Consider the following 14,462-nt stretch of genomic DNA (forward strand, 5'->3'; position numbering starts at 1 on the left):
TTACATAGGTTGGTTTTTTGTAACCAACGTATTACCATTTTAAAAAAGTTGTCAGAGCAAATCAAGTGGCTTTAGGCAGTGCTTCAGCTTCCATGTTAAAGGGAAGATTGTCCTTACATATGTTGTTTGAGGACACCTGCAGGGGTAGGCAGCCATCAGTGAATTGGTTTCTAATCTTGGTTTTATGATCACTGGCTTATAGTCCTTTTTGCTTTCTACACTTCTGTATCTTCTTAATTAAAAGACTTCGCAAATAGTATTTGTGTAAAGTTGCAATTTCACTGACAAACGTTTCTTCTGCTTTCATTTGTACATCAGATTGTTAAGTGAGGTGTGCATTGAAATAGTACGAGTAATCTTATTTCAGAGTAATGTCTAGTGTTTGTGAAAAGCTCTCAAGGCAAAATTCTGTGTGCTAAGTGGTAATAAACCAGATGCAGTTCCTGTATGTTGCATTAACATTGGCTTAGCAGAAGCTGTTCCAGCTTCTTGAGTGTGTCTGTCAGCAAGGGTGGCAGTTAACAACTTAGGGTTGTTAACTTTGGTGTAGTTGTAGCCTCCGAGAGTTCGGTTTAGATGCAGTTCTCAAACAACTATTAATGGGAAATGTTTTTTATTTTTAAGAGAAACAGTAATTAACCATTACAGCAGAGTGTCATAGAAAATAGTTAATTCTCCATCTCTTATGTCTTCAGAATATATTTTCTTCAAAGTATGCTGTAAGCAAGCACAATTTTTGAGTGTGGTTCAGGGGTAATTAGATAAATTTAGCTTTCCTTATATTTGGAAAGGTCAGTGTTGTCCTCAAGCCTTAAGCTCCATGAATGAAAACTATTTCTGATCATTCTTATGAGGGAGTGGTTTGAAGCATATATACAGCACAATGATTAAAAGTGATATATTTTTTTTCCTATAAGTCCCTTGAAGTGCTTGTTTCAACTTTGTTTCCTGAATTGATAACAACAGGTTTTCATGTGCACTGTGTGTGAGTGACCCTCTAGTGAGGTGAATATTGTAATCTGAAGAATGACTCTCCTTTTGCGATAAAAGGAGTTCAGTTCCATTTGTTTGATCTTTGCTTCTTTAACTGGATATTATCTGTCTGTCATGGTTTTTGTTTTTCACCCCATTAAAGGTCTACAATTCTAATCATGTGTTTAAAAGATGTTTAGTTTGAATGCAGTAAGAGATCCTACAGGATAAATTTGAATTAATCTGTGGAAGTACAATATTTTATCTCTCCCAGAAGTGAACAGTCCTCTTAAATTTGCATGGAATCTTTTTGTGTTTCTTGAAAACTCACAGATTAATGAATGCAAAGGTATTGGTTTCTGCAGTCATAGAAAGATAGCAAGGATGAAATACATGTCAGGGAAGGCCAGTTTCTTTTCCTAGGCCCTGAAGTAAAGGGATACAAGGACTTGCTAGGATTTTTGTCTTGGGAATTATCTTCTGACAGATTTTGGACATTGCAGTTCAAAACCTTATAGAAATCCAGCTACGGGAGAAAAAGTAAGGGTTACCACGGTGAGTGCTGTTTATCTTGGTTACCATTCTGTGCTCTCAACTTCCTGGCTGTTGTCAAGATCAGTTTTTGATATGCCACAACCTAGCTTCCATTTCAGAGTATATTCTTACATAAGTAACTCTAGTGCCTGCCTCAGCTGTGACTGTTGCTCTCCTAAGTGGTATCATTGAAACTCGCATGCCTTTTTCCTGTGTCATATCAGACGTCACTTCTAAGTGGCAGTAGGAAAACCAGACAACATACTGATTAGTTTTTCAATTTACTGCTCTTTTCTCGAGCAGAAGGTCTCTGGCATTAAGAACACTTTTAATATTTTTATGTAGGTACTTAGTGGTAAACTAATGCCAGTTTACTGAAGGTGATTGAAGCTCCCCATTGTAAAGGAAATTTTTATAATTTAGATTGGAATTTTCATTGGGTATTTATACATTAAGATTTTAATTTTTTTTTTCCTTTGGTGAGTTTTTCCCCTTGTATTTCTCTAAAGGAGGACTTTTTTGTGTATATCACAGTGGGTCCTCATGGCAGCTTTGTCTGTGACCCTTGCATAGGTAAGCAGAAAGGCAAATACAAGCAGCTGATTTTATTATTTGAAGTAAAGTGAGATTACACTGAAATGTATATGTTTTAGGAACAGGAATTTAAGAAAAAGTTACAACCTGGTGGCAGCTTTTAGAGAAGCAGGGGGTGTCAGGCTAAATGTGGTAGCATCTAGCACTGTCCTGCACCACGAAGGTGGGAAAGATAGGTTATGGATAGATGCATGTCTGTAGTTTTACACTGTTTTGTAAGACTAGGTGGACAATGAGTCGACACTGTGCTCTTCTATAGTCATATCTAGAACACTACATAGAGAGAGAAGATGCTTCTGGCTATGTGTAACACTTAAAAGATTTCAGAAGGTAGCTAATAAAAATCAAGTAACAGTTTAGACAATGAAACATCAAGTTACAGATCAGACAGTGAAACAGGAAGATGTAAATGAAAACCCGTCTTTGACAATATGGAAGTTTTGTACCTGCTTAAAAGTAATTTCATTTGCAGTTTACTTTCCTACTTTATATATGAGAATGCTGTGTGACTCAATGACAAAAGTATTACTGCAATTAATTTGTTTTTCTTCTACCCCCTAAGCATGTTACCTGACCAGAGAGGAAAACATGATGTTGCTTTGTTCCATAGGAGCTGCCTTTTGTTATATTGTTATTTTGTTAAGCGCTTTGTAAAAAAAAAAAAAGGAAAAAAGTGCTTGTACTTGTTCTGGTATTTTTGAGTGTTTAGAAGTTGTATGGTCTGACCCACGAACTTCTGGATTTGCCTTTCCCTCCTTTTTGAAGACAAAGGTTGCTTCCTTTTCCTAGTGTTCTGGAACCTCACCTGTCCTGAGTGAGGCCTCTGAGAAAGCTGTTAGAGGCTGTTGTGTTGCTTAGGAAACTTGCCTAAAGCATTTAAGGATCAATTTCCTTAGATCTCACGGTGTTCAAAATATTTAACTATGTGGCCTATGATACCTGTTTTTCCTACTTAAATCTATTGCTTTTATCATTGCTACAATTGTGTTACAATTGTTGACAGTGGAAGTGAAGAAGGTATTAAGCAGCTTTTTACTGATGTAGCAAGTCTTTGTAATCCTGTATATTCTTTCCTTTTATTTCATTTTATGTCCAATAGTTCTGGGTTTGTTTTTTTTTTTTTTTTTTCTTTTGCAGACAGAATTCCTCCTTGGGCAGAAATTGTCTTCTAGGCAGAAGATAATGCCAGCAGAGCAGGATGTGGCATTTCAGGGCTTCACAGCTATTGCCTTGCTTAGTGTGCTCTTTGACTCTTTCAGCTTTCTTACAGAATTCCTGTTTGCTCTCCTGTTTGCTGGCTTTTAAATACTTTTTGCATAGTTTAACCCACCTCTGTTTAACAGATGAATTTGTTCAGAGAAATGTAGTTTGAAATCTTTTAATGGTTTTGTCCCCATTTGAAAAAAAAACAAAAAACAACAAAATAAAAAGAAAAAAATATCAAAACTTCTCTTGCAACTTCTCATCCAAATCTTACCAACACTCCAGCTCGACATTTTAGTGTATGTGCTTGTTAATAATAAAAATAAATGTTAAAACATGCTATTAGTGGTGTTTACTGCTGAAGTTAGAAGTTGATTTAGTGAAAAACAAAGGGTAATGTGCTTTAGTGGTTGTATAGGTAGGTAACATATATACATCTTTAACTGTTAATGTATGTTATTTATGACTATAAAAAGGTGCTTTTCAAAACATTTCTGTTAATTGCCTTCTTTTCATTTTACAGCATACACAGCTCAGGCAGGTGAGAAGACAGTCCCTGGTACTCCTGCAGATGCTAATGCCAGAGCCTTATTGGTTTGCAGTGGACCTTTAGAACATTATGACTTTCTGATTAAGCAAAAAGAGCTGAAGAATGATGAGCATCAAAGAAGAGTCGTGCAGCACCTGCAGAAGTTGCACGAGAGCCTTAAAGGCTACAGCATCAGTTCAAAAAATCTTCTCTCAAAGGTGAGGTTTATAATGATATTTTTTTTTAGTTATATTTTCTCATAAGAATATGATTGAAATACAGAAATTTCTGTAATTAACATGGATCTTATTTTTGCAGCTGAGTCTTTACCGGTAGCTCATTCTTCATGTTTGGATCTCTGTTCTTTCCTTTTTTGGTTTGTAAAATTCCAGTGGCACTCTAGAAGTAACCCCATTAAATATTACTGAAATAATTGTGTAAGAAAATCTGATACGGTTTAGGTTATGTCCCCTGTCTGCCTTTCCGAAAATGTCATTTGACTGCAGGAGAGAGGGGCTAGACTGTGTATAACACATGTATTTTGGTTACATGTACTGAATGCTAATGTTTTGTGTTCTAACAGATCTTCCACAAATGCAATTAGCCAGCAGTCTAAATAATTTAGCTTTGCAAAACATAATAATATCAATCAGACATGACTTTTTGAAAAAAGGTCTGTATTTTCCAGTGTTGTTAGTCTCCAGGTGAGGTAAGGAAAGAAGGCAGAGGTGTGATCTGCACCCCAGTTGTGTTTTTGGGAACGTCACAGCTCCTTTTCAATGGATTAACAGAAATTCAGACATACCCATTTTGCTCAGTGCCTTAGCAACTCTAGTGCCTTAGCATTAGTCATTGTGATAGCCTACACTTCTGTAACTTTCCCCTGAAGCTGCTGAGGAAATGTTTTCCAGAGCCTCTGTAGCAGTATTTTTCATATCTTGTTCTCATGCCTTTATTCTCAGATTGTTGCTGTTGTGGCCTTGCAGCTGCAAATATTGATAGCATTGTTATGACAGGTTCTCATGGGAAGCACCTAGAACTGGTGTGAGAATCAACCCTCAGCTTTCCTTGCCTCTTGTTTTGTAGATTTGAGTTTATATCCCAGAAAACCAAACACACAATGCCCAGCAAAGAAGATAAGACATTTCATTACTTGGTAAATTTTATTCAATTATAGATGTGCACAGAAGCTGAATAACCTGTGAATATGCTTCATTTGCACCTTAGTAACACTCCAGTCAGCATAAATATCTTATGACGAACATGGTGAGGGGAAACAACAAGAACAGGGTGTTCGACTAAGTCTAATAAAAGTACAGTGCTGAGAAAAAAGCATGGCAAAATATTCATTGCCATCATCATCTTTACTTTCCCTGTCTGCACTGGAGAGACACCTTCCTGTTCCTAAGAGAAGGATGTACAGAAGCTGTCATTGCTCTTCCCAGTCCACCACTGGGTGTTTTCCTTTTCTTTCTCTGTTTCTCTTGCCCCACTTTTGTTTTTATTTTTCATCAGAAGTAATTTTCACATTTACAGCTGTCAGCTGCAGGCCTTGCTTATAAATCTCCATGTTAGACTTTCTCAGCATCAGTTATGCAACACACCTCATCTCATGGGCATAAATCTAAACAACTCTACTGAACTTGTTACCTACCCATACATTTCCTATTACAACCCCAGATTGTCCTATACCTAGCACAGATACTGTATTTTGTTTGCATGGCAAGCCTAAATGATGAAGCATGAGATCATGAAAGCCAGAGCTACAGGGCTCAAGTGCCCCTAAATGGAGGCTCTCTGTCCATTTACATAAATGCTGTCCTCTGCCCTTTATGCTGTATTATAATATATTATCTTGGCTTCAAGGCGTGAAAAAAGGAAGTGGAGAAAAGAACATTGGTATGAGAGAAAGCATTATCTTTTGGACATACTGCCAGACTTTTACTCATTTTTATTCTTTAGAAAAAAAAGTTGTGATGAAGGTGCTGGTGTTACTATCAAAGGCTAGAGCATTTCGATCTTTTCTGGTAAATTGTTTTGGACATATAGATAGTCTGTTCTAAGAGTGCTGTCTTTGAGAACAGTTTTGAGAGCTGACTTGTGTTAACTAGAGTGCCCTGAATCATTATAGTTGTTAGAGCAGTTGTCTAGTAATAGCTTTGTAGATAAAGCATTATGTAGGTTTTTTATTTACTGTTTCTTTGATTGCAAAGCATGAATAGGGAGGAAAGTCTCTATTGCAGAGAACAAATACTAATCGTATTTTATTTAGGAAATTGTGATGCTGCTTTGTCCCTGTATAACACAGCTAATCGCAGTAAAGCCAAACTGACACTTCGTTAAGGGGAGAAGTCAAATGCTATTCTTTAGGTTGAGAATGTTTTTCCCTAGTTTCTTTAAAGCACTCCTGTCTTTTCTGAGAGTGATGCTCTCATTTAACATTGCTTCAATTCCGTGCTTTATTTTTAAACCAACTTTTAAAAATTGCTGCATGGCTCACCAATACCTGGGAACTAATGCCACATTTCGTGAGAAGCAGCTGTAGAACTACTTGCTATTGAGATAAGTGTTACTGCATTTTGAGGTTTTTCTGTTACAGATTGATATCTCTGTATAAACCTTAAGAAGACTGATAACCAGGTTGAACACTATAGTGCTGTGCCAGGTATCAAAACCCCAGAAAAGGAGGAGAGCAATGAGATTTGTGTAAATCTTTTAAAGCCTGCTAGCTTGTGTAATTAAATCAAATTGTGATTAATGATGGAGGAGAAGTTGCAACAACTTTTTCTCTTCTGCTGTCTTTGAGGAAGTTACTTGCTTGTTCAAACAGAGTCCCTCTTTATGTGAAATGAAGCCAAATAAATACTGTTTAAATTCTAGTACAGGCCAAGTTTTGCTTCAGCAAAGTTGTAATGAACATCTTTAATGAAAGTCTTTCCCAGAATCAGTCACAGCTGTGACTAGGTACTTGGTAAAATCATAAGCATCTAGCACTGTACCAGCTGTAGACAGTGGCATCATGTTTATCATATATCTGTATCTATCAAGTTTCCTAAGTAAGCTAAATGTATGTTTTGCTGTGGTAGACTTTCAGGGTAGGGATGTTGCTGCAGGCTTGGTTCAGTTTTGAAGGTTAGAACTAAAGGCTTTTTGTGCCAAGAAGAGGTGGTGGGTACTGCTCTCTGGAACTGGCCTGTGTTGAACAGGGTTTGTGTAAGCTTTTAAGTGGAAGGAGTTCCTGTAATTAGCAAAGCATCTTCAGGAAGTACTAATGATAGCAGGGTGCAGGTAAATCCTGTATTAGTGAATAGTGTTGTAACTCTCCTCCCATGAAGGCGTGCTACTTTGAAACTTTGAATATACTGGGAAGCAAAAGATAAACCTTATGCTATAGACGTTCAATTGTTTTTATGATAAAATGATTGACATTGGTTTTGCTTAATGTTTTGTACTTAATGAGTTTTAACAGCTGTTAATTAAACTGATGTAAATTACCTAAGGACTTTTTGGGAATAAATCAGACACTTTAATCAGTTACACATAGGAATCTGTAGATTGACTTTTTGCTTTTTCAGGTTTCTAGCAGCCTGGTTAACCTAATTTAAATACAAAATCTCCTGCACTGAAAAGAATTTACTGACAGCTTTTTAGAAATAAAAAATCAGTAGTGCTTGGCATTTCAGGTATGCTGCTTTTTCCTGGCTCTGCACCTGAAAAGAATGTGGTTGAGAAGTTGCAGTGAAGAAAAGGGGAAAGAAAAAGGGAGAAAAGCCTCTTCTGTAGTCTGATATTTCTTATTTTATTGCCTGATTTCTTTAATGATACATTTGCAGAAACCTCTTCCTAAGTAATAGTTATTCCAGAAATAGAAATTTCTGAACTATTACAAGACTGGTCTGCTTTGGTTTTAGTTCTGTTCTTAATTTGTCACTTTCTATCTAAATAGTTTTATTCAATAAAAATATGGTAGAAGTAGGATTAGGGAACAAATACTTTTATCAGGTAAAATGGAAACATTTCAGTGTTTGTGTAAGAGGCTTGCATTACCTCACAGGGCAAAGCTTTCTGTAATCGGTAGTTTGGGGTGGGACAGGACAGGATATGACAGGGATGACACCACACCAGCTGTTTCCTTTATGATAGTAAAACTCTCTATTTTTTTACGATGTAGATTTTGTGGGGCATCAGCATAGGATGAATCTGAGTAGAAAAACCAGTCTTGCTGCAAACCAAGTAGGCTTCTGTTTTTCAGAATTACTGAAATTTGAACAATGACTTTGATCTTGAGCTTGGTGAAAGCATGGCCTTTTATACTGAGATATTTTGAGATGCTCTGAATTGAAGTTCAAGGCTATAAGAGTTTGCATAGTCATTTCAGATGTCTAGCTTTTCAAAATAATACCAATTGGGACATCTTAAGAGTTGCTGAGTTGCTGTACTAATGACTTGAAATAAGCTCAATTATAAGTGAGGTCATGTTTTCAAAAGAGGTATGAACAATAGTAAACACCATTCAAGACCTTGAAAATGTCTTCAGCTACAACAGCAGCCAAAAAGGAGGCCTGAAAAGTGGGAAAAAGAGCCAGTTGTTAGTGTTAAAAAAAAAATCTGCTCTTTGGAGGCTCGTCTCTTGAATTTTGCTTATTTTAATTAACCATCTTAGTATTGATGTGTGTTTTTAGTTGATAGTTTTTCAAATCAAAGTGTAAATGTTCCCAGGAAATGAGTTGCTTGCTTCTGGTGTCTGAAGTAATGAGCATGGGAGAAGGTGGGAAAACATTGCACATTGTTGAATGTATTTAGTAAAGAATAGGAAGTTGCCAGAATGAAGATGTTTTGACCAGTATAATTCCTTAGATGAGGTAGGATATTGATTGATTAAAGTGCAGTTTAAATAAAAAAAGAAAAATCTGATGCAGTAGAATCAAAGCACGACATGCAGTTTTGAAACAGAAGTGTGCAAAAACATTTTGATAGTAGAGGTGAGAATTCTGTAAATCTGAGGACACTCTGTGTATCAACTTGTGGAATTGTAAATGTTTTAGCACATGAATGATTTTCAAAGAAAAGTGTGCAAGTCAACTGATCTGTAAAAGAGCTCCTGCTGTATGTGGCATGTCCTGATGATAATGAAACTTGGTGAAGCACTTAAGTTACGCTGTCTTAAATTATTGTGGGATAAAAAATGCTACAGGAATTAAGAAACTTGGAAGGCTCAAGGAATTTTACATGTATGGTGATGCCCTCATTTGAAAGGATGCGGTGACCTTTCAAAATACACATATAAGGATTTCAGAATTTTCCCCTTCAAACAGAATTTTTGTGCATTCTTTAATACCTTTTGTACATTACAAGTATTTCTTTAGCATCTTAAAATCTTACCATTGTTGCAAAAGCAAATCTATTGTCAACCGATTGAACATTGTTATCCTGAGGCCCCAAATACACCTTGGGATAACATGGAAGTGAGGAGCAAGGAGGAGCTCATTTATTTAGCTTGTCTTCCTACATCTTCCACTTTCCTCCTTTCCCTCCCTGAAATAAGTAAGTTTGGCCTTATTTTAGGGTAACTGGAGGATCTTCTGTGTTAGATCTCCCCCCAGTTTCTTCTTTTGGAGTATGTGTTTCAATGAAACCAAGATCAGTCATCTGCTTTCTTCACCCCCACGTACCATTGACTTTCTTGACTGCTTTTGTGCTCTAACGTGAACCAAGAGCATTGTCTGGATTTTATTAGAAATCCTAATGAAAGTTGCTCTTTTTCTTATGCAACTTTCAGGCTTCAGAAGATGCATGAGAATAATTAAAAAATAAATTATAACAAAAAATCCATTTTATGATCATGCAGAATAGCTTGAAACTGGTAGGATGTCTGAGTTTCAGTGTTAAAAATCTACTGATGGAGTTTGCTTTTCAAAATTAAATATTTTTTAAAACAAAACCAACCAACCAACCAAAAAAAAACCAAAACAAAAACCAACCCAAAAATACAAAAATAAATTGTTAGTGTTACACCTGACAGGATTGAGGAAGTGGGTATCTAAAGGTGTCAACAGTGTCACTCTGACAGAAGTACGTGTAAACCAAACTCTTTTAGTTTCTCAGAGGGTAAGAGTTTTTCTGCCATTTGATTTGTGTTTGGAAATGATCAGCTTCAGCGAGTTTGTTTGGGTCTGCCACTGTATCAGTCCATTTATTTTTCCCAACAAATATCTCTCAAAAATTGCTGTCTTCACAGGAAAAAAAATAAAATCAATTTATTAAATCAACCAGAAGTTGACTGTTATGGAGCTCAGCCATTATAATTGTTTCCTTTAAACAAAAAACCCACTTTTTCTGTAGCATGTTTTCTAGAAATGGAGTAATAAAATATGTGTAAAAAGACAAATGTCAGGATGGTTAAATGTAATTAATAAAAACTTTGCAATTAATAAAATAGTGTAAAAATTGAGGCATTAGTACTTGTTCTGGTTCTATAACTTTTACAAAGAGAGGTAAACCAGTAATCTAAACCTTGATTTGTTTTCTGGTTTTATTGTCATTCCTTGTGAAACTGCAAATCTCATTAATATACAGTGTTTTTAGGTAATACCTTTAATGTGGTAGTCTTATTATAATGATTGTCGTTAGTCTCAATTTAAAAAGAAATAAATTCTTACAAACATCTTATTTTAATTTTTTTCTATTTTTCTTTTCTTCGCTGTGTAACTTCGAGCATCAGTAGTTTTAATGAGTGCAAACTCTTAAAAAGTACACGCTGAAAAATGTTTTGTCAAGTTGCCTTGCAGTGCTTTTGGAGCCCTAGCAAATAGTTGCAGCCTTGTCTATTAATGGAATGGTTTCAGACATTCTGAAACCCTGTTCAGCCACAGATTGATGACACAAATTTTTGATGATCCAACCAATGTAACTCTAAATTAAATCTATAAGTGGGTCTTATATAAGAGCTATGCTTGCGTATTTTCTGAATAAACTGGTATTAAATATCCTTCTACCTTTGGTCTTATATTTTCTTTCATGTTTAATTGGTGTTTTGCTACTGACTCTCCCATTTCTTTAACATGGCACTGTATTTTGAAAAGTGCTTTAGATTCAAGTTGTTTAGCAATTACCCAGCTCCAAATGAGACCACAGAGCTGCAATTTTAATTTTCCTCTGTTTTGGCTCAGCTCATAGAACTCTGAAAGTGGAGCACTTTAAAACAACCACATACTCTTCTGCAGTGTTTTTTGTGGATATCTATTTGCTTTCATGGATTTGATGAGAATTTTGTTAAGATTTCCAGTTTTTTAGAAGCTGTTTCTTATTAGAATTATACTTGGAAGTGGCTATACACAGTACTGGGGTGGGGGGGGACGGGTCTGTTTCAAATGTAAAGTCTTGATGTTATTTCAAGTTTTGCTATAAAAACACAAGCTTGAATAAAATAGAACAAACCAACAGGTGTCATAAAGTATGTCCTGAGTCATATTAAGAGACTAAAAATTCTTAAGCAGTATTCCTTCAAGATAAACATAACTCGCGTGGAAAAAAACTAAAAAATTAGGTACATATTTTTACGTGACTCCATTGATTTTAATCATGTTTAAACTAGAGAGAATTCTGCATTTAAGATTCAGAGTGGAGAGAAAAGGGACTTACAATGCTCACTGGCTTTGTAATACTGATTTTCTAATTCCTAATGGTTTATATCTTAAAAAGAGCTGTTTTAATAACTGTATAGTGTATATATCTATGGATACTACAATACTGCTTGATTTTCTATCCTTTTTTCTAGGGCTGACTGCTCAAATGGCTTAATGAATAAAAGGATTTGTTTTCATGATTGATGATGTATTGGATACATTTAATCTTTTTATACCTGTTGCAGTAAAAGGCATTTGTGCTAGGACTGGGGATGGGGATATTTCAAGAATGACCTGAACAAAAAAACCCAACAAACCCAACGCAGCCCCTGCGTGTGTTGGCTTCTTTTATAGAATTTGCACAAATATAATGTTAAGATTGCTTACCAATTCTGAGCTGATGATTTATTCAAGGTTACACTTTGCTAGCCAGTGCTACTTTGGTAGTTCAGTGTAGCTACTTTTTTTTTCCCACAGCAATGTCCTTGCTTTTATTTTATGCCATATTCATATTTATTCTTTTTCCTCTCTATTTCCAGTTCTTTGCAAAAAACACCCCCCCAAAAGGTCTTTATGTCTATGGAGATGTTGGTAAGTTTCAGTTTCATCAGTTCCAATAGAATTTTCTTGAAATGCATGGTTATTCAAATTCTGGTGTCTAAAAGCTTTATGCTTATGTAGCATTATTGCTTTAGTGAATTTTCCAGGATTAGTGTTCTTCCACATTATGATGTTATTTCATACAGTTATACTCTGATGCTGTAGACTGTTGGATTTGAATGTGTTACTATGTGTATTTTTTTTCAGCTTTACTAATATTTAAGAATGCAATATAACAATTTAGTAAGTGATTGAGGGGGCCACTGAGAGAATTTATATATTCTAGTTGCAACAGTTCAGCATGAAAACATACTGGCGTTTCAGAAGGAAATACTAAGGATGTTTCCTAGATGTGTACGGAGCCTTTTGTGTGACCTTTGGGCTATCTGTTTATGGATCAAAGTTTTAAAACAGAAAAATAAAAATGCAGTTGTTCCAAGTTTTTGAACAGAAAATGTAACTGTTCTTCACAAACAGTCTGGGCTTATACTTTATTGTGTAGAAGTGCATAGTTTCATTAGTTCAAAGCTAATGAACAATCATTATTGTAATCAGTACATACTGTTCTTAAATTAACTACCTGTTGGTGTTTTTCTTTTTTGATTGTTTTTTGTTTGAAGGCACAGGAAAGACAATGGTGATGGACATGTTCTATTCTCACTTAGAAATAGAAAAGAAAAAGAGAGTCCACTTTCATGGCTTCATGCTAGATGTACATCAGAGTAAGTGCAGACACAGGTATTTATGATAATTTTATGAAATACAGTATTTATAAAAAGTCTGTGTTGTTCTCATATTCATATTAATCATCATATAAGCAAAAGTAAAAAATAGGAGAGAAGTTGAAGGATTTTAGCATTTTCTGTTACATCAGAGTAGATATTAATTGCATATTATTTCTCAAATATCTTTTCTTAAAGATTTCTTTATACTTGATTGTATAGAAAATTTGGGTGTATATTTAGGATTAAAACCTTAACTAAAAGTTTTCCAGTTATCAGTTAGCTTCCATGCAATCCAAAGAAGGCAATTGCTAAAACTGAAACAGTAAAGGTTAAATTCAGTCAGCATTTTGAATAAGCAATAACTAAATCAGGTGTAAATGCATGGGTGAATGAGAGCTGTTCTGGTTGGCAAACTTAGTAATGCTATCAGTAATTTAAAGGGAAAAATAATAGAAGGAAGTTCATCTTTAGTTTCAGGAAAATTTTCTGGCAAGGTGAATAAGGTGCTTCATTTTGACTGAGGTATTTTAAAATTTGGCTCCTTAAATTCTATGACTTCAAATGCTGTGAAATTGTTAAGTAATGCTGTGATTTAGAGGTGTTGTAACAGTTACATATTTCTTGGGAAGTGTAAACAGCTTCTGCCACATTTAGTGCACACTTTTATATCATTATTGGGTTACTGTTGAGATTTTCTGTTTCCATTTCTTGTCATTTATGCTTAATCTTAACAAAGGTAGCTTCTTAGTGCAGGTTCTTTATATTTTCCAGATGTTTCTTTATAGTCAGATGGAATACAACCCATGAGACAGTGAAGTATGGATGTAATAATCATACTTTGTGCCAATATTATCATCTTTACATTATAAGATATAACTCTGTTGCTACATCTGAGGTGTTTTTTTTTTAACTAAATGCATTCTAAGTATATCTTCAGAGCATGCGATGCACAGAGCTGTGCCATTGATTTGTAAACACTGTAAGGGTTCTTCACTGAGAAAAAGTTAATACAGAAAATGCCAAATTACTAAGTGAAACTGAAACTAAGGTCATGAATTGGGGCAAGATAAAACTAATTTATATCAGTTTTTAAAAGATGAAGTATAGCATAAAAAGTTTCTTTGTTTTTTGTTCACATTTTTCTAAACAAGAAAATACAAATCACAGAATTATGTGACCTTTTAATTGTTGCCTGGATGTGGTTGAAAACTGTTTTCCTCTCTTGAACCTGGACTAAATTTGAAGCATTCCTATTTTTACTGGACTAGGCTACTTTTTATGTAGTAGCTAAATAATTTTTTTTTCCCTGTCTTAGAAAATGAAATAAGAAATATTTGTCTGTTTTATTAACTCAGGAATACATCGCCTTAAGCAGAGCTTGCCAAAAAGAAAGGCAGGATTTATGGCCAAATCATATGACCCAATTGCTCCAGTAGCAGAGGAAATAAGTGAAGAGGCTGCTCTTTTATGTTTTGATGAATTTCAGGTAAGAAATCAGAGGTTGTTCCTTCACTTCAAGGGAAACTTAGTAAAATTACTTTTGATCTTAAAATATGACACTTTTTACTGCTAATATAGTCTTTGAATCACTGGCCAGTAGTGAACTATAAAGTCACTTCACAGTTTTGACCATCATGTTGTTTGTTTTGTTTTGTTTTGGTTTGGTTTTGGTTTGTTTTG

The 14,462-nt window shown here is 35.1% G+C and overlaps 1 protein-coding gene across 3 annotated transcripts in view; it reads left to right on the top strand.

Moving 5' to 3' along the window:
* The window catches only part of AFG1L (AFG1 like ATPase), a 58,495-nt gene that overhangs the window by 1,081 nt on the left and 42,952 nt on the right, over positions 1 to 14,462 (top strand). For all 3 annotated transcript variants that reach the window (XM_061366777.1, XM_061366778.1, XM_061366779.1), the window contains exons 2-5: positions 3,827 to 4,050; positions 11,997 to 12,048; positions 12,678 to 12,779; positions 14,138 to 14,268. In XM_061366777.1, the coding sequence (XP_061222761.1) occupies positions 3,827 to 4,050; positions 11,997 to 12,048; positions 12,678 to 12,779; positions 14,138 to 14,268 (509 nt within the window). The remainder of the gene's footprint in view (positions 1 to 3,826; positions 4,051 to 11,996; positions 12,049 to 12,677; positions 12,780 to 14,137; positions 14,269 to 14,462) is intronic.

Source organism: Neopsephotus bourkii, unplaced genomic scaffold (genome assembly GCF_033783945.1).
Source record: "Neopsephotus bourkii isolate Nb327-2 ecotype Australia unplaced genomic scaffold, CSIRO-AGI_Nbou_v1 NB_1358, whole genome shotgun sequence".
NCBI classification, from domain to species: domain Eukaryota; kingdom Metazoa; phylum Chordata; class Aves; order Psittaciformes; family Psittacidae; genus Neopsephotus; species Neopsephotus bourkii.